At 41.7% G+C, this 21293-nt stretch overlaps 1 protein-coding gene across 1 annotated transcript in view; it reads left to right on the top strand.

Moving 5' to 3' along the window:
- The first annotated feature begins 5235 nt into the window (after window positions 1–5235).
- LOC105390376 (ankyrin-1) overlaps window positions 5236–21293 on the top strand; it is an 84414-nt gene continuing 68356 nt past the window's right edge. The window contains exons 1-9 of the mRNA XM_048630889.1: window positions 5236–5339; window positions 7675–7782; window positions 13311–13413; window positions 13767–13960; window positions 14989–15144; window positions 17129–17330; window positions 17717–17841; window positions 19468–19614; window positions 20705–20834. Of these exons, the coding sequence (XP_048486846.1) occupies window positions 5274–5339; window positions 7675–7782; window positions 13311–13413; window positions 13767–13960; window positions 14989–15144; window positions 17129–17330; window positions 17717–17841; window positions 19468–19614; window positions 20705–20834 (1231 nt within the window). The 5' untranslated portion in view covers window positions 5236–5273. The remainder of the gene's footprint in view (window positions 5340–7674; window positions 7783–13310; window positions 13414–13766; window positions 13961–14988; window positions 15145–17128; window positions 17331–17716; window positions 17842–19467; window positions 19615–20704; window positions 20835–21293) is intronic.

Raw genomic sequence — 21293 nt, 5'->3', positions numbered from 1 at the left:
TGAACCGATACACAACCGAATTCACTCGCCCAGACGACACGAGCCCTTGAAACAATGCCGGTTCGATTGTGTCATCGTTGTGGTCCGTAGTACGAGTATTCGCTGAATCTTTTACGCTTAGTTTCATAATAATACATAGTTAATTTGAGTTTCATTGCAATGCTTGTGTTTATTTGCTGCACCTGCCAAGTGTTGGGACATACGAGAACTTAACACTCCGGTTTCTGAAGAAGGCATGTCAATCAATTGACTTGTAAAAAGCAATAAGCTTGTTGGTCACGATGATGCCTAGATTATGTAATAACTAATTGCCAACGTTATTTAATAATATCTTCGAGAAATGGTAAATTTTCACTTATAATATCTATCAATGTTAATGATTGTATCAAAGCCGTTCCTCTGAGCTATCCACCCTTACCCCACATTCCTGCATGTCAGGGTGCACTGGAGTGGGTATCTAGTGTCGAAGCTTCCAGCCGAACGAGCCGCATCGCAGACGGACGCAGCCGCCGTGTGGTTTCAGCCATTAGAGTGCGGCCGACCTTATTGATGTGGTGTGATAGTGTAATGGGGAGCTAGGCTGGCTGAGCTGAAATCAAGGGGATATGTACAAAGGTTCCACTCGAGAGAGCCACGTACAGGAACTTCACCCCTATGAGAATAGAATAGAATAGAATAGTGTAATGGTGTAATGTTACTTTCTTCTTGTCGTTTTATGAAATGTTAATAAAAGTAGAGATGTTTTGAAGTTTTTTCTACCACATCGTATACCGACAGTATTGCAAAAGAGCGAAACAATGGTATCTGGCATCGCTATTAATTTGATAATTAATCGAATGCAGGACTTTTTTCCTTTCCAGTGACTATATACGCAATATTAGCAACATTCAACCTTTAGTTTAAACTCCGGAATAAGCAGCCCAAAAATGTTGATTTAGATCGAAGATTGGTAGATCGCAATTGTAAGATGGAGTTGTAAAAAGCCGTTTGTTCCGATTTAGTCCGATAGAAATAACTGTTGCGTGTAGATAAAGCGCAGTCGTGATCGGCGCACGCGTCTGGGGGGTTACTCTATACTGACGAAAAACGAACGAACGAGAGCTGTCGTGCAATCGGCACGTTTAATACAACGAGATAGACTTGTGGCTCGCAGCAAACTTAGATTTTCGTCTTAGAGATTGACCCCTTTTATCGGTGCCATTACGATATCTTTAAGTTCGATTCTAGCAGTTATTCCACTGATATACTTGCTTACTGTTTCCGTTAATTTTCACTAGGATCGATGATACTAGTAGCTCTTTAAAAAAAACTATATTCCAACATAAAAGCTTTCACTATGACGAAACATAATTATTATGTCAGAATTTTCAGAATTATGGCACCTGTAGTCGTAAAATGTTCTTTACGAGAAAAATAAACAGGTAAATTTAAGCTCTCTGAAACTTATCATTTCGTAAAGCTATTGGTACTATCCTAAACCAAACTCATACCAACTAAACACCTCTGAACTCTAATCAACCCATAATTACTAGTTACACCAGGATCTTTGCACTTCCATCCGACGCCCACACTCAATTGCCCCTCTGATGATGAACAGGTTCAAGGCAGGGTCCTGCTGGCGGTGGAAGTACAGGAAGTACGCCGTTCCGGACTGGACTTGGACTGGTCAGACCATGTAACATGTTACTCAGAGGGAAATTTTAGATCAGCTGGAGCTGTCGAGAGCTTGTGGAAGAACAGGCCCTATTTCTGGAATATACATAAATTTAGTGTTTGTTTAGGGAACAGTTGTTTTTATAGCAGGCATTTCCTGGATTTCTGTCATCTACTACATCATTTACCGATACTTGCCTACATGTTTTAAAAATGCATACCTTTACTTAGAGCCTCAGTTGAATTTGCAAATTGATGTGGGTACGGTTTATCGAGGTCCAAGTGGGTTCAAACCTCGTTGCACTGACATTGCAAGTGAGTTGTGATGAGTGTGATGACTTCCGTACATCAACGCGCTAGATCCGTGCGACACGAATTTATCATTTTAATTGTATACTGCATAGTATTGCTGGCATGGTGGAAGATTGTCACTGAGTTTTCCAAAGGTGTTCAGCATGTCGGGTATTAAACTAATGTAATGTCGGTAGAGCCTTCGGGAATTTGATTGATTCAATTCCTAACGTTAGTTTTGTTACTTCTATGGTGAATTATGAAAAAAAGAGCCGTCGACTCGATTTTTGCCTGGACCTGCCTCTATCTATTTCATACTGGGTTTTGATATTATTCAATAGGTACATGGAGTAGTTTTACGTTAATCTATATATAGCGTAGCAGCAGTTTTTATTAGAAAGAAAGAAAGAAAGAAAAAACATTTATTGCCACATAATCGGGAAAACACAATAAAACACAAATACAAAAATTAACTTAAGATTAAAAGGTGGCAAAAGGACAAACTCAGCAATGCTGCGAGTTATACCTCGTATAATCTATGCAGCGCTGGTTTTCAGTATGCCCTGAACTTAGGTGCTAAATTATATACTAATAAATTAATTAAACTAGTGACACAGGCTTAATTTGATAATAAATGGTATAGTTTTTTATATAAATAAATACTTTATAATAAATATTATAGTTTTATATACAAATAAATAATAATAATTAAATATTGTAGTTTTATAAATATGAATTAAATTAAATATTGTCATATATGTATAAACGCAACTAGAAGTAGAGTAGATTGTTATAAGTCAACTTGCAGTGTCATTGAAGCCAGTCTGTTTTATCAGTTAACAGTTAGTACAATCACAACTAAGTAAGTGAAAAGAAAGTTGACCCATACCATTTCTATGAAGAGAGTCGTGCCAGATCCCGAAATCTCAGGGGACCGATTAACAATACCTCCCTTTTTGGATGACACAGTCAGCTGACTCGAGGGAACCCGGAGGCTTATTGTCTTATATTTCATCTATCTCTATCACTTTATATCTGTCGCAGGCATCTGGTTTAATCTCCTGTTTGATTGAACCGCTAGCCCGTTCATTGGATGACGCTGTTTAGTTGTATGACTAGGCCGAACGTTGATTGCACAAGCGTCACAAAACGTCCAACTAGTTAGCTGACTTAAAATCAGTCAGGTGGTGAACAAAATAAATATGGCGTCTAACAGCTAACAGCTGACACAAAAAGGACCTATATTGTTAGTTTTTTGCAAATAAATAGCTTTAAAGTGCGTTATTTGTGTTAAAATAGTGTGACAACATGGATTTACCTATTATTACGCCGCGGGCGGATAGTTTCAAAGAAAAAATTGTGGCGTAACTGGATAATTATAAACAACAGTATGAAGGTAGGTTTATTGTTATTGTTTAGTTAATTTGTGAGATAAGAGCTTTGTAACATAGTCTTTTTGTTGACTCTTGTCTGGTCATGTTCACCCTAACCAGACATTACAAAGTTGCTATACTATATCCCATTCAACGACTCCGCTGAATGACGTTCAGTCAAGACGTCGAACGTTACAATCAACGACTTGACGAGTTGTCCTTTAGTCATACAACTGAATAGCGCCATCCAATGAACGGGCTAGTGGTTCAATCAAACAGGAGATTAAACCAGATGCCTGCGACATATCTATCATCCATTCGCTAGCCGTTACAAATGCGGATTTATTATGTTATGCTGACGATACTGCAATAATTTTTCATGGTGACTCGTGGGACCAAACCTTTGCAAATGCTGAAGCTGGTATGGAACTGGTGGCAAAATGGCTGCAGACTAACCTACTAACCCTTAATACCAATAAAACCAAATATCTGGCATTTCGAATTACTCAGGCTTCGCAAATTCCTTCGAACAAAGAAATAAAAGTACATATCTGTAACCATACTGACTCTATGTGTGTTTGTGAGGGAATAGCGAATGTCAAAGAGATTAAATACCTTGGTGTTATAATAGATGAAAAGTTAAACTTTCAGTCACATATCAACGCACTGTCTGCCAGAATCAGAAGGATTATACCCATTTTTAAGCACCTCAGACATGTAGCTACCCTGGAACTACTGAGAACCATATACTTTGCTCTGTGTCAATCTCTTATAGTATACTGCATATCCTGCTGGGGCAGTGCCCATAAATCAAGTTTGATAGTAGCCGAAAGAGCACAACGTTCTGTCTTAAAGGTATTACTGAAAAAGCCGCGTCGATATTCCACAAAAACGCTCTATGAGGAAATGACAGTTCTAAGTGTACGTAAGTTATTTATTTTAAAATCCTTCATTACTGCATACAGGCACACTGTAAACTCAAATAATTACGCGGACATCCTAGAGAAACGTGTGTTTAAAATTCCTTTGCCTAAAATTAAAACGGCTTTTGCCAGGCGTTTTGCAAACTTTATAACAGCTCACATATTTAATGAAATCGCCAGGCAATGTAATATCAAACATTTATCCAATAGAGAAGCCAAAGTGGTAGTCCTGCGCTGGTTGACCGTATCATCCTACTCCGATGCAGAGAACATGTTAATGTGGGTTTATTAGCTATTTATTATAATATATATTATATTATTCTTTTATTATTTCTGTATCTATGTATTCCATATGTTATATATATTGTACTTTTGGCATACGTAATTACTTATATTTTTATTTTTATATGCATGCCTAAATAATTATAATACAACAAATCTTTTTATTTTGCGTCCTGCGTGACAAACTGTGTTTTACGGCTTGTTTTTGTGTAAGTTCGAACCTGATCTCTCACGATACAGGTGTTACCTAGTGTGAGGATCACAGTGTGTTGTTATTTAAGTTAAACTTTTAAATTTTAATAAAGATTTTTTCATTTTCATTTTCATCTGGCAGAAGCCAACACTTCCATAGTTGAGAAAATTCTAGACTCTGAAAGTATTTTTTTCAAAGACTTTAGTTAAAGAGTCTTCCTCTTTTATTTTAATTTCAAAGTTATCGTCAAAATTTACCTATTATAACATCTATAACAGTTGATTCTACAATACGAAGAGCTGGATTTAAAATAAACTCAATGCGAAAGTACAATCAATCAACGGGTAGGTTGACTGGCACTATGCATAAGTCCACCTTGGTTGCGCATTATTACTTCTGTAAATTATGCAATAAAGCATAAAACAATAATTATAAAAGCCTTTGATATTTCTACCAGACAATAAAGTTATCAGGCTATGCCTTTAGCCAAGTATCGTTTACGCTGCTCGGCAGTCGGCACTCTCGCTACAGTTGAGGCTGCGCCGGCGCAGTGGCACCATGGCCGTGTGGTGCGGCGCGCGCATCCTGCCCCTGGAGCGCAGGGTCTACTCCATCACGCTCGTGGTATACCACCTCTTTTAAAAATTTTAAAATTAGAACCTTTTTGGTGCAGCGGTTTGTTTTTAATCGCCAGGTCTTAGCGGCCAGTGTTTTGAATAGGTGTTGGAAGAGTTAGGAGTGTTGTGGCCTCTTTGATAGTGTGATGTGAATTTGTGGTTGATGCATTTTCGTGGAGTCAGTGCTGATGATTGGTGTGCAAGTGGTTTCGTTGTAACATGTATAAGAAGTGGCATTTTAAGGTTTACGTTAAGCTACTATCCTTTTCTTTAACTTTGCAACAAAAATAATTACCTACCTAAATAGTAATTTAAAATATTTATAAACATAAAACTGTGCTATTAATTCAACACAATGACGCTACATACCTACATTTTATTTCCAAGAAACTCTAGTACAACATTAAAATAGGTCGAAGCGTTTACGGAAATCGATACACCATATTCCAACTAAACTCATAGCACAGGCTATCGAATCTTGAACTATTCGTGGTACGACGGCAGCAAAAAGTCTGTACACCAGAAATCAATTAACATTGACAATGGCGTAGAGAATTGGGGGCCAGCGCGAGATGAAATTGCTCTTGTTTTTACCCGACTCAGCGACAAATATGCCATGCTAGGACTTGCTAGGTTTTGGAGATCCAGAAAACTATAATTATTGTATTCTGGATATTTTACATTTGAGGGGTGCCGAGCCATATGGAGTAGTACCAACTGTAATAAATGTGGCTACAAATAGAGGCGACAAATTGAATTGCATTGAAAAGTTTCAATTTATCCACCGTTTTCTTTTGGAAAAGTAAAATAAGAACATTCAGGAGCTTCTTCTTCCGGAGCAGGATTTCCGTCGTGACTTCCTTTCTTCATCTGCTATTTGATCATCAAGATTTACTGTTCATCCGATTACTTTATTAAAAATATTAAATATTACCCTGCCTTGTAAAAATATGGTATGCATTAAGAATTGCTCTAGCAGTCCAATTAGGAAAATATAAGGCTCATTAATTTATTTTCTGCAAAACAAAGTTGTTAGCGAAAAGGAAGTCCTCTAATTTTGTCACAATTCCCACGTATATTTCATCCTAATTTAATTATGTATTGTATTGTAGTCGATTCAGAAGCACAGGTGCTCTTAAAATTTTGTATGAGGTAAATATAATAAAATGTGAATTGAAAATTGAAGCATCTAAATTAAAAAAAAACAACATTTGTGTGTCATTTTACGGTGCGAAAGTGAGTTCCCTTGTTGATTTTAACTTGTATTTGAATGTGTCATTACCGAGCAATACATCATTCTCACGAATATAATCCTACGAATCATACTTATTCTCACGACTGTGATGCCCGAAAGGGTAGGTAGTCAATGACTTTAGAAATACTTCCTGCTAATAATAATATTTATTATGAACATCAAAATTTGTCGCTGTTTCAGCTTGACCAATTTATATGAAATTGGGTAATTCCTATAGGAAGCTAACACCCTGATAACATATAGTCTTGTCACATTTTAAGGTGAAGTGAAATTTGGTCCACTCACCGCTATTTACAATAATTATTATAACCATATCATCTATCAGACAGATGAAGTCTACATAAGTTTTTAAGTTTATGGCCTTCCTCTTGTTTGAATAATTTCAATCTCGGAAGGTCTTGATGAAATGCAACAATTACAGTGTCAAATTAGCGTTGGTCAAGTTGACAAATGTGGCGTGACATTTGAAAGCACGACGTCTGGTCATTCGAGCCACCTGGCTCGGCCATCCGTTGAACTATGTGGATTGTAAACTGATGCTTCGAGTATTGCTACATTGGTAAAAGTGTTGGGACGCTTGTGTTGAAAGGGTTTATTATAATAGAAATAATCTAGAAACTCTAGTCCGCTGGACCGAAGCACCAGGGTTGCTAGTAGCTTGTGTCGTAGTCGTAGTAGGATTATTTATATGCAAGGTTGTGACAACCTTTGGCTCACAGTATATTCCCTGACAACGCTGGTCCCTGGTGATGATAGTATGTGTTGTACCTGATGATGATAGGCGTCAACGAACGGAAGATGCAAGCGTGAAAGTATATGAAAAAAATACACACTACCTCAGAAATACTGAATAAGCGTTACGTAAGCGTACCGTTTTCGACTTGCCTCCTTCTCAGGGTTGTCATAATCATAATATATGTAACTCATATCACTAATTCTTCATACCGTGAATAGAATACATGTCTTCATCACGTACACTTTCTATCCATCTCTTCGCCTCACGAACCTCAATGCTCCATCCCACATTAATCTCTCTCCATCTCTCTCCCCCAGATCTCTAACCTCTCTCTCTCTCCCTCCCCCACAGATAGAGCCGAACACGGCGTTCCTGCGGGCGGCGCGCGCCGGCCAGCTGGACACCGTGGTGGACCTGCTCAGCTCCGGCGCCGTCAAGGACATCAACACTTGCAACTCGGTGAGTTATTATACTGGGGTTAAGGGGGTTGTATTCCTTTGTAAACGTAGGTGTACACTCGCGAGCAATGAAAAAGGTCAAGTGTCATATGGAACGTCATTGGCAGATGGAACTCTTTCATTGCCCGCGAGTGAACTTGCAGAGCTGGGTACAAGTTGAGCGTAAAGGGTTGTGTTATGAAAAAGGTGGAAAGTTTGGCAGAAGTTCTCTGGATACATATGATATGCAGTACCAGTGCCAATCAGACATTGGGATAACAGTTCGTGGATGAATCGACTGTAGATGAACCGTTTCAGACTGCTGACTCCAAGGCCAAAATAAGCCAAAAAGAGTCAAAGAGTCAGCAAACTAGGTAAGTACTACTACCACAGAATAATAACTAGTCTACAATTAGTAAATAGCTTTGTATCAAATATGCAAACAATGTCAATTTGTAATACTGTATGTAGGTAGGTAGGAACGTATGTGGGAACTTTATTATAAAAAATATACAAGTATGTCAAATGGTTCCGATATCATTTATGGAATGTTACATAACGCCACACCGGTGCTCATGACGATAGCGTTTCCATTGTTTTTGTTACGGGCAAGTGTAAAAAAACATAAAAATCTCATTACGTGTGTTGTTATTGCTCTTTTTACACCCAACAATACATAACATGACATGCATATCTGTCTATCGGTGCTCTAAATCTATGCGTTTGTTATGTTCAAGGTAATTTGAAAATTGGTAGAGAAATTGTATAATGCCAGTAGTTAGGATAACGCGCCCTGCAGTTTATTGCTGTAGGTACAAAAGTATGAATGTTAAATGCATAGAAAATACACATATCTCATACAGTAATGAAGAGGTATGTTTTAATCGTTCGTCAACCTCTTATTCCCTAATAATTTTAAAATTTAATTTTCAGTTTTAAAATTTAAGTTTCACACAAAGTACGCCCACAGCAAAAATCCTTTTACCTAGAATACCTACATAAAGCCTTGTTTATAACTAGGGCACCTAGGTATAGTTACCGCTACCAGAGATGATTCCAAAGCTTGTAAATACACCAGCAATTATGTCCCGTGGATTTATAGTCACGCCGCCGCCGGTAAACGGGGTATAAACTATTATTTCATAGTTGCAGTTCACCGGAATACCGCCATTACCGTTTAATGTTTAGACAGTTTATTATACAAAGTTAAATGCTGTAGCTCTTTCTAATGCCTCGTTTTGATATACAACGCTTGATTTAGTTAGGTAGTATTTTGTATACAGCTTCGGATCTGCTAATGAGTGGTAGTAGAAGATAATATTTTATAATAGTGTCCTAACCAATACCTACTCGTACAAATACATTTTATAATAGTATCCTAAATAATACCTACCTTCTTACAAATCAATAATTTGATATAGATTTTTCTAAAAAAAATGAGTCGTTCGTCAAGTCGCGCGCCTTAGACTCGCGCGCCACGCCAGTTGGCATCTTCTGTTTTTTTACATCGTCAACTCGCGTGCCCATGTAAAGTACGGTCAGATGCAAACGAATTGAAACTAAAAAATATAATTAAATATTGTCTCCCTGGCTGATTAGCATAAGAAGGTACCGACTAGACCAGCTATACTCATCCTGCGGCCCGCGGGCCGCATGCGGCCCGCCGGGCCTTTATCAGAGGCCCGCGTGCCATGAGAGATAATAGGGAATATGTATGTTTTTTTATATATTTTATTCAATAGTTTACATCGTTTTATAATACTTAAAAAAAACATATATTTTTATACTTTTATCCAGCAAAACCATCACATCAAGGTTTTTGTGGCCCTTAAAAAAAAAAAAGTTGAGTACCAGGGGACTAGACAGTCGCCATTAAAGTAGATGCTTTGATGTCGGGATAAACATACAATAAAGCCTATGTTGGAAATGCGGAATTAGGCAAAAGGGGCTGTGACCTATGACGCATGATACCCAAGTTTGCTATCTCTCTCATCCCGTGCGCAAATTTTATATGTCATAGCTATGACCTTCAAGTTTTTGTTGCAAAAACCGGTTTAAAGGGTATGACGTTTTATCATTGTTTTAGTGACGTCGTTTTAGTGATACTCCCACAAAGCAAATACATGTATGTATTTGCATAATAAATTATAACTTTTGTGGCTGACTCTACATATTTTCACAGTCGAGCGAGTTGACGACAAAAAAAGTAGGTAAATACGGGAGGGGCAACTCGCGCGTGGCGCGCGAGTCTAAGGCGCGCGACTTGACGAACGACTCAAAAAAATATTTTAAACTAGAGCACAAAGAGTAGCGACTGTGAGAGAAAACGGGCTTTACTTCCAAGTACCGCCTTTGTAGGAAACTTAATAAAGACGAAGTAGTTCAGCGGTGCTATTTGCCGCTGCAAAGCATTTTTTAATCGACTTCGAAAAAAGGAGGAGGTTCTTAATTCGTCTTTATGTATGTTTTTTTGTTAGGTTATGGTGTAGGACTAGCCTCAGAAATATTGCTAAGATAAAAAATTTAAGAGCTGAAATTCAATCCATGTTTGCAAACGCAGGTAATTTGATAACGCAATCGGCTCTCCTAGTTCTGACTAGGCAACAAAAGAGTGTTGGAAATGTTTATGAAAGTACAGCAGTTCGCCGCACTTATGTTTCTGAATACGAATACTCGAATGAAGTACCTACCAATCGATCATAAGGGACGAAAAAGGTTCACGAGTGGAAACCTTACACCTGAAAGCATTATTAGAGGCAAGCATGAACTCCTTAGGCCTAGCATATACCCACCACTACATAATATATGATATATCACTCAAGACGGTACATGAGGCTTGCTGAGCTGAAAATAAGGGGATATATACAAAAGTTCCAGTTCGAGAGAGCCACATAAAGGAACTTCGCCCCCCTCAGAATAGAATACTCTGTAGGTAAGTCGTCTGTAAGTGAGCGAGATAGTGATATGTGACTATAAATATAAATATGTGGGGACATCTCACACAAGGCCGTCCGACCCCAAGCTAGGTAGAACCTGTGTTACTATAAACTTCATTTTCTCGTGTGAATTCGTTTTAGAAACTCTTCGTTGGTCTGAATACAGAAACTCATATCACCACTATGTAAGTTTTACAAACCAAAGACTCCCCTAGGAGTTAGTCCTAGTTACCGCGTGGCCTACATTAATAAAGGTGCAAATAGGCAGCGGACTACATGAGGCTGCAGCAAACGACGATGTGTCGCAACGACACAACTGTAAGTCTAGTACAGTTTGTCCAAAACTATGAAAAAAACATGTTCTCGCATACATAGTGGCGCCGCTAGCGAAAACTATCATGAAGCTTTAGACAGATTATTTATGAAGATTACAGAAGAAATCAAACACTGTTAACGTTTTCGTAAATTACAAAACCTGGCTCTGGTTTCTATAGACGTGCGAAGTGCGACATGTCGCTAACCGCAAATGAATCCCATATATTGAGAAATTATCGCTAAAAATGGCGAGACATGACGATGTACTCGTCCGCGGCCTATTGTTGCCCTAATAAATGCACTTTTGTTTAATAGTTCACTGTAACTGTAACCTAGTTTTCACTGCGCTATCGTGTGAGATCTAGCCTAGAATACTAATAGGTATAAAGTTAGTATCATTTATGTATGGATTTGATTGATTGGCAGTGCTGTATTCATTTCCTTTAATATTTATAACGACACGGCAGGCTTTGAAGCTAAGTATAGAATATAAGGAAATAGGGTTAGACTGTGGGTTGTTTAATGATTTACATCACATTTGTTAGCTATAAGCAAAGTTGAAAATAAAATTTGTGTCCCGATTCGGCTGACAGATTGTGGGTAGAACGAAATATTCACGATAGCGAGCGCCACGTGAGCGCGGGTCACTTTTGTGTGAGCAGCCGCGCTGAGCAGACGTGCCAGATTGAGAAAGTGAGCCGTACCTATAGTGTGTGCAAGGTACTTACTAGATTTTTGGAATCGACAAGGGTCTGCGTGGGGCGCCCGACGCGCACATCAAGACGTGACAAAAGTTCTCTGTCGCGCTCACTCTTGAGGCTGCACGATGTGAATGTAGCGATGCAAACTTTTGTCACGTCTTGATGCGTCGTGCGCCTCTTGCACCCCATGCTAGCTCTTCACAGAGAGCCCTTCAGGTGCTTGGAGCCGTGGTGGACATCACTTGCAGCGAGTACGAAGCTAAGTCGCACCTTTACTTACTGTTATCCTGTATTTTATTATTCATATAAAGTTATAGCTACTTGATAAGTGCAAGAGTAAGCTAGGGAAATAGCCTCACATAAGATTGTTAATTATCTATGTTCTATGTATCATCATTATCATCATCTACCCGTTATTGTCCACATTATATCTAGTCCAATAACAACATGAGTACTCTAATGGCAAACGTTGTTTTCCGAATTAATATTTATGAGATATTCACCTGCCCTATTGCCAACAGTCGATCGCGGGGAGTTGAAACAAGCCAAACAACCGAAACTATCGCTCAATTATTAATGTATGTGTGAATTATGTACATAACCTTTCTTGTTCCTGCATTATTCATTAATAGTGGCAGCGAATTATGCGTTGAATGGTTTACCGGTCGAAATGATAAATTATGATGATGATGTTCTGTAACATAGGTAATCTTGTTTGAGCTAACTTTGTTTACCTAATTGTAGATTCCTTTATATGTTTATATTATTATGGAGTTTAAATATGTATTATATGGCTGAATTATTCAGGCTTGCATCTCTTTATGGTTGGCAGTAGTTACATCAATCAATTCCAAACAAATTTTCGGTGTAAAGTTTGCTAGGATATAAATGTATGATCCATAGGTAAACAAAGTTCTTACGTCATCGACTCATCGTACACACAGGACTAGGGAGCGGTTTTCAATCCAGTCAGTAATGAATTGAAGCCATTTAGATGTTATCACGGCCACCGAAGGAAATCAGGTACCGCACTGGTGCAGTTACGAACGATGCGATTAGCTACTGATTGTTACATCACTCTATTGATTAACGTTTATTAACCTGTGTCGCAGATGTATGTACGATCGGTTTTTAAAAGAGTCCGCGTGATTACAGTACGGTAACATATTTCAAATAAAACTTTTAATGGTTAACTAAATGATGTCGTACACACTCATATCTTTGTTGTTAATGTTGTTAGGTACTTTGCAAGACAGGCCGAGGTGCTTTGGTGCTCATTTCACCAGTGCAAGTGTGCTGTTAGCCAATCTATTTGACCCAAAAATATCTGCCGAGTCGCCGCTACACGGTTTGTTATGGGTAAACTTGTTTAATGAAAATTTCACCAATCACAGCGCCGTATTAATGGCGAATCACGATATACTGACGTTTATGTACGTCGATAACGAACCCGTGTAGCGGCAGCAGATCAGGATCAGTCCTAATCACTGTTTACGCTGCGCTAAGCCCGATATCTAAAACATATAAGTACATAAAATAAAATATCTTTCTACTATAATTTTTTTTTCATTAATCATAATCCTTGTCATGTATTCCAGAATGGTCTGAACGCGCTGCACCTGGCTGCCAAAGATGGACACATCGCCGTTGTGGACGAGCTGCTCAAGCGAGGCGCTGTCGTCGATGCCGCCACTAAGAAAGGTTGGTTGCATTTCAAACTAATTATTGAAAATAATCGACACCGACGCAGAGGAAGACCTAGTAAGAGGTGAGACATTGAGATAAATGTCTACCCCCCATACATACTAGAAAGTCACATCATCTTGAATATATTAGAAAATAACACCGCTTATGAAAGACACTTCAACATAGTAATTAGAGGGTTTCCTGTAGAAATTCCACGAAAAAAATGCGTGGTGAAACTGTTATTGAAATAGGTCCAGTAGTTTCGAAGCCAATACAATATACCTACCACCTACCTACCTAAACAAATCTTTCCTCTCTATAACATAAGTGTCAACATATTTCTCATTACCTCCTATTCTCTCCTGCAGGCAACACAGCCCTGCACATAGCATGCCTGGCCGGGCAGGAGGCGGTGGCGCGCGCGCTACTCGCGGCCGGCGCCAAGGCGGACGCGCAGTCTGCAGCCGGGTTCACTCCTCTATACATGGCAGCGCAGGAGAACCACGCCACGTGTGTCAAGATGCTGCTGGCTGCTGGGGCCAGTCAGACACTGGCTACTGAGGTAAGCATATAATTTTTGATCGGCAAATCCAATTATCACCAGACCTTGCTAGGAATACGCTTAATTCCTCTTCTATCAAGACTGGAAAACCGCATCACAATCGATCGATCCGTCTTGACACAGTGTATGGTATAACCTGAGTGTCTGGCCAAGGTAAAGGTAGAGCGCAGTCGGCGGCCGGGTTCACCCCTCTATACATGGCAGCGCAGGAGAACCACGCCACCTGTGTGAAGATGCTGCTGGCTGCTGGGGCCAGCCAGACCCTGGCTACTGAGGTGAGAGTCTACCGGATCCCAGGGTAACTTCTTCTGGAAGTGGTCCTAGGTCTAGGTCTTCTAATAGCAACCATGAGACAAATGAGCGCATAACTGCAGAACGGCTGAAGGGATTTCCACGAAACATAGCCAAAACACGCTCGACTGCTGTCCTATCAAGCCTGGAAAACTGCATCAGAATCGGTTGATCCGTCTTGACACAGTGTATGGTATAACCTGAGTGTCTGGTGGGGGTTAAGGCAGAGCGCAGTCGGCGGCCGGCTTTGGCTACTGTCCTATAAAACCTGGAAAACCGCATCAGGATCGGTGGATCCGTCTTGACACAGTGTATGGTATATGCTGAGTGTCTGACCGGGGCCAAATCGGACGCGCAGTCGGCAGCCGGGTTCACCCCGCTGTACATAGCAGCGCAGGAGAACCACGCCACGTGAGTCAAGATGCTGCTGGCTGCTGGAGCCAGTCAAACGTTGGCTACTGAGGTAAGTCTACCGGAACCACGGATTGCTTCTTAAAGTGGTCCAAAGTTTTCTAGACGCAACCATGAGACAAATGAGCGCATAACTTCTGAACGGGTGAAGGGATTTTTCACGACACATAGCTAACAATACGCTCGACTGCTGTCATCATTGGTCGATGGCTACAAAGCATTGGCTATCTAGACAGTTTTTCTCAGTGGCGCCAGTCAGTTTTAGGCGACCAACTACGATAGTATTCATTGTAATCTCTCTAACTTAACCCTTCCATCTATTCCAGGACGGCTTCACTCCACTGGCCGTGGCGATGCAGCAGGGCCACGACCGCGTGGTGGCCGAGCTGCTGGAGTCCGACACGAGGGGCAAGGTTCGACTCCCGGCCCTGCACATTGCTGCCAAGAAGAACGATGTGAAAGCTGCCACGCTTTTACTCGAAGTAAGTTTTTTTTATTATCATTTCTGTTCTCGAATTTTCACAGCTAACTAAAGGCTATCTATCATAACTTAACTAACGTCTGTCCAGCAGACTGAAGGCCATCCTTCACTACCTTTGCCGGTTGATGGTATTTCGAAGCGTCTTTATACTCCATGCAACTCAATAACATGAGCTTGCCTACATTATTTGGTACTCAACTAACACTTTCAACCGAAGTGAAATATCTTGGCATAACGCTAGATAACAAGTTGAACTGGAATAAACATCTCGATAACAAAATAAAACAGGCTACGATCGCTTTCTGGCAGTGTAAGCGAATGTTGGGAAAAACCTGGGGCCTTAAACCAAAATTAACATTATGGCTGTACAAAGCTGTCATACGACCTACCATAACTTACGGTTCTGTAGTCTGGTGGCCCAGAACAGAACTTAGCTCAGTAAAAAACAAGCTGCAAAAGCTACAAAGGCTTGCATGTGTAGCCATCACAGGATGCATGAAATCAACACCCACGGCCGCACTTGAGGTACTTCTCGACCTTCCACCATTACATCTCGTGGTGAAACAGGAAGCAGCTGCCGCCGCTTTTAGACTAAGAGCAGCTGGCCTCTGGGCAAATAACTCAACAGCGTCACACACATCCATTATGTTGGAAGCCATAAAACATCAACCAATGATGGCAGCCATTGGTGATCGAATACCGCTTATCCATATATTTAAAAGGCACTATAACATTCAATTGCATGAAGAACCAAGAGATCAGTCCAGTATATATGAACTGAGAATTTACACTGATGGATCCAAAAAATTTCAGGTACGGGTGCTGGTGTCCACTCCGATGACCTAAACATTCATTTTTCACTGGCACTAAGCAAATACAACACAATCTTTCAGGCTGAATGTGTTGCTATTACACGGGCCGCTAACGCAGTCAAATCTAGAAAGGTTACGAATCAACGTATTCGTATCCTATCTGATAGTGCTGCAGTTCTGCTAGCTTTGTCTAGCAAAACTATAACTTCGGGGCTAGTACTAGAGTGTCACTCAGCTCTAGAATCGCTTGCCTCACAAAACAATACCATAACCCTCCAGTGGATAAAAGGGCACAGCGGGTCGCTGGGGAACGACGCTGCTGATGAACTTGCACGAAAGGGATCTGACACTGCACCAATAGGCCCAGAGCCGATAGTACCGATCCCTTTCAACCAAATTCGCTCTTGGTTGCGTTCCCGAACGACAGAATGCCACACCAATCTCTGGAGTAACAGTGCCGAGTGCAAACAAACAAAAGCTTTTGTACCACTAATTAATACTAAACTAACACGCAAATTATTATGCTTGGACAGAGCAAACTTACGTGTCGTGATAAGTACCATAACAGGCCACTGCCGGTTAAATAAACACCTATATCGCATGAAAATCTCCACCACTCCTCTTTGCAGAAGTTGCATGGAGGAAGATGAAACAGCTTCCCATGTCTTGTTACATTGCAAAGGCGTGGAGACAATACGATCAAAAATCCTCGGATCTCCGGGGTCCCTCCGGGAAGTCATGAGCAACCTAGGTCGTCTACTGGCTTTCTGGCGTGAGCTTGGGTGGCTTAATAGCTAGTCACCCCATAGGTATTTCACGCATAATGGCCCACCTTGGAGGCTAAATGCGGAAAATCAGCTCGCCATGATAGATAGATAGACTCCATGCAATTATTATCTGGTATTCACAGATTTTATCGGCCCACTGACACTTCAACTTTAATATTTAACAGCTATATAGACCCAACCAAGCTCTTACTATACCAAGATTTTTTTAAATCGTTAGAGCTATCCAACCGAGAGTGTCCACATTCCTACTTCACTGACAAGATGCACTGGTTTAAGACCTTTCGTCTTCAGACTTAAACACTTCATGCTGCATATGACTGCCTCTCATAATGATCTCCGAATCTCTTATCTTATCTTATAAATCTTATACCTTTTTAACTTCCAGAACGAACACAACCCCGACGCGTGCTCCAAGTCGGGCTTCACGCCGCTGCACATAGCAGCCCACTACGGCAACGTGGGCGTGGCGAAGGCTCTCCTGGCGGCCGGCGCGGACGCAGGCCGGGCTGCCAAGCACAACATCACGCCGCTTCACGTAGCCAGCAAGTGGGGGCAGCTCGCCATGGCCGACCTGCTGGTTGAACATGGTAGCTATTTAAAAAATACACTAAAAATCATAAAGTAGGTAGTAAAATCCAAATATGGCGCCAAAACGAACATGGCGCCTATTAAAAAAACGCACAAAAAAACATAAATTAGGTAGTAAAATCTAAATATGGCGACCAAAAGGCCCCGAGCTCAGCACTTGCTGTATTACACTTTTTCTATTTTTGTGTTTAAATACGACCTAACTCTGTTGATTTATATAATGTATTCATGTTTTACCTGTATGTGCTTGTTCGTTGGTGTCAAATATACATATTCTATTATCTCTAAGGATATAGTTGTGATCGACGCTACTTAACATTTTAGAACCTATTACTACCAATGCTGGTGTCGTAGCAGTATATTAACCATCACCCTCTCCTCCCAGGTGCCAACATAGCAGCGGTGACTAGGGACGGGCTGACTCCACTCCACTGCGCAGCCAGGTCCGGCCACAGCAACGTCGTGACCCGGCTGCTGCAGCACGGCGCGCCCATCACTAGCAAGACTAAGGTATGTATTATAAATTTGAGCGCAAGTGAAGTACCTATATATGTCGCAGGCAACTGGTTTAATCTCCTGTTTGATTGAACCACTAGGCCGTTCATTGGATGGCGCTGTTCAGTTGTATGACTAGGCCGAACGTTGATTGTACAAGCGTCACAAAACGTCCAACTAGTTAGCTGACTTAAAATCAGTCAGGTGGTGAATAAAACAAATATGGCGTCTAACAGCTAACAGCTGACTCAAAAAGCATCTATATTGTTAGTTTTTTGCAAATAAATCAGCTTTAAAGTGCGTTATTTGTGTTAAAATAGTGTGACAACATGGATTTACCTATTATTACGCCGCGGGCGGATAGTTTCAAAGAAATAAATGTGGCGAAACTTGATAATTATGAACAACAATATGAAGGTACGTTTATTGTTATTGTTTAGTTAATTTGTGAGATAAGAGCTTTGTAACATAGTCTTTTTGTTGACTCTTGTCTGGTGATGTTCACCCTAACCAGACATTATAAAGTTGCTATACTATATCCCATTCAACGACTTCGCTGAATGACGTTCAGTCAAGACGTCGAACGTTACAATCAACGACTTGACGAGTTGTCCTTTAGTCATACAACTGAATAGCGTCATCCAATGAACGGGCTAGTGGTTCAATCAAACAGGAGATTAAACCAGTTGCCTGCGACATATACAAGTGGTGAAACCTGCTCGGCTCAACATCACGACCCATTACGTCCCCACTGCTGGGGCACGGGTCTCCTTCCAATGAAGGAAGGGTTTAGGCCTAGTCCACCACGCTGGCCAAGTGCGGGTTGGTGGACCCCAACACAAGCAAGCTTGTGCTGAGAGAGTTGTCGGGTAAGTGGGCAACCCGACTGTCAGATCTTTTCAAGCCGCCCGAAGGCCTCTGACTAGGCTTAACGACTGCTGCCGAAGCAGCAACCGGGACCCACGGCTTAACGTGCCGTCCGAAGCACGGAAGCGTCCAGAAAAGCACCACTTGAAATTGGTCACCCATCCAATGGCTGACCATGTCAGTTGTTGCTTAACCTCAGCGATCAGTTACGATCACTGAGGCCTGCTCGACTACGGACGCTTCAGCGGAGCGGAGCTCGGCTCAAGCGAAATGGAAATACGGGGTCGGTTTGAATGGCCTCGCTTCGCTCGGCTCTTTAGGGTTAAGAAAATGCCGATAAGGTCACGATTTGGGGAATGCCAGGTTAAAGTGTATGGCCTCGCTTCGCTCGGCTATTTACGGTTTAGAGTGCCGGTTAAGTTTGTATTGCCTCGCTTCGTTTGGCTCTCAAGGGTTTTGGAATGCGGGATTGTTTTATATGGCCTCGCTTCGCTCGGCACTTTACATAATAGGGAATCCCGGTTATGTTTGTGCTGCCTCGCTTCGCTCGGCACTCTAGGTCTTAGGAAATACAGGATCGGTTTGAATGGTTTAGAAAATGCCAATAAGGCTAGGCTTTAGGGAATGCCGGGTTAAGGTGTATGGCCTCGCTTCACTCGGCTCTTTTGCGTTTGTTACCGAGGTTATACCGACTGCCCCGGTTGCGCCAAAACACGATTGATTAAGTTTGTACCTAATTAGATTCTATTTAATAATGTATCATTCTTGTTCCAGAACGGCCTGACGCCCCTGCACATGTCAGTCCAGGGCGAGCACGTGGAGGCGGCGGGCGTGCTGCTGGGCGGCGGCGCGCCCATCGACGACGTCACCGTGGACTACCTCACGGCGCTGCACGTGGCCGCCCACTGTGGGCACGTCAAGGTAGGGCTTGTTGGTGGTTAGACTGGGGTTAGATAGTTAGACGGTAGATATGCCTCAGCCACTGACTTCCCAGGGTTACACGGGTTCGTTATCGACGTCGATAAACTCGTTTAATGCGCGTTTTCCCAATTCCAGCGCTGTATTTTCGGCGAATCGCGATATAGTGACGTTTATCTACGTCTATAACGAACCCGTGTAGCAGAAGCAGGGAGGAAAGCTATAGGTCGCATCCAGTGGCACACTAGAGGCCTCCGTCCATTGTGGTGACCCCGCGGACTACCTGACCGCGCTGCACGTGGCCGCGCACTTCTACGTCAAGGTAGGGTGTGACAACGATCCGGCTCGAAGGACCAGCTTGTAGGGGTTCTAACTTGCAGGATGGAGTAAAACAACTATTTAATGGTAGCGAAGGCGTGCGTCCAGTGGCCGCTATGTAAGTGAGCACATGTGTAATTAGCGATTTGGCCTTATATAGACTCGGTGCCATCCCCCCGCACCGCGCGGGACCCGTGTGACGTACCGGTTACCGGTCGCACGCTTTATGAAAAAACGTATGTTTATTAAAATAATGCACGGTTAAATACATACAAAATACATAGGTACAGTAGGTATCAGTGAGTAGGTTATATATGTACTATTTATATTAAACAGTACCTAACGATTCTACTTAGGTTTAATTAGGTATTTAAGTAATTAATAATTTTACTACAGCTAGGTAAACAATGCGTATGTGTGTGGGGTGAATGGTTGATAGGTAGGTACATGTTGTATTGCGTCGCTAACAGTGGTGACCCCGCGGCACATGTCGGTGCAGGGCGGGCACGCGGGGGCGGCGGGCGTGCTTCTGGGCGGCGGGCGTGCTGCTGGGCGGCGGCGCGCCCATCGACGACGTGACCGTGGACTACCTCACGGCGCTGCACGTGGCCGCGCACTGCGGACACGTCAAGGTCAGCTATAATGAGATATAGCTAGGGTTGGACGGTTAGATAGCGTGGTGAAAGGACTGGTCAGTCAGGTACTCTCCTTTGGTACAAATTTTAATGAATACCTATAATATTATAAATAATTATTTTCTAACTTCTACTTCCAGGTGGCGAAACTCCTTCTCGATCGAAACGCCGACGCGAACGCGCGTGCTCTGAACGGATTCACGCCGCTCCATATAGCGTGCAAGAAGAACCGACTCAAAGTTGTCGAGTTGCTACTCAAATACGGTGCTAGTGAGTATTGTTGCTTCTACTTTTACTGTAGTTTGTGAGGCGATGTAGGCATATAAATAAGGAAATCAGGCATATTCACGCCGCTCGCTCCATATAGCGTGCAAGAAGAACAGACTCAAAGTTGTCGAGTTGTTGCTCAAATACGGTGCTAGTGAGTATTGTTTGTTCGTCTTTTATTGTAGTTTGTGAAGGGGTACAGGCATATAAATAAGGAAATCAGGCATATTCTCGCCGCTCCACATAGCGTGCAAGAAGAACCGACTCAAAGTTGTCGAGTTGCTGCTCAAATACGGTGCTAGTGAGTATTGTTGGTTCTTCTTTTACTGTGGTTTCTGAAGGGATATAGGCATATAAATTAGGAAATCAGGCATATTCACGCTGCTTCATATAGCATGCAAGAAGAACCGACTCAAAGTTGTCGAGTTACTGCTCAAATACGGTGCTAGTGAGTATTGCTGG

The sequence above is a fragment of the Plutella xylostella genome, chromosome 27, assembly GCF_932276165.1.
Source record: "Plutella xylostella chromosome 27, ilPluXylo3.1, whole genome shotgun sequence".
Taxonomy (NCBI): domain Eukaryota; kingdom Metazoa; phylum Arthropoda; class Insecta; order Lepidoptera; family Plutellidae; genus Plutella; species Plutella xylostella.
Note: the sequence above shows the minus strand (reverse complement) of the source record. Positions and strands in the feature narration are given on the sequence as shown.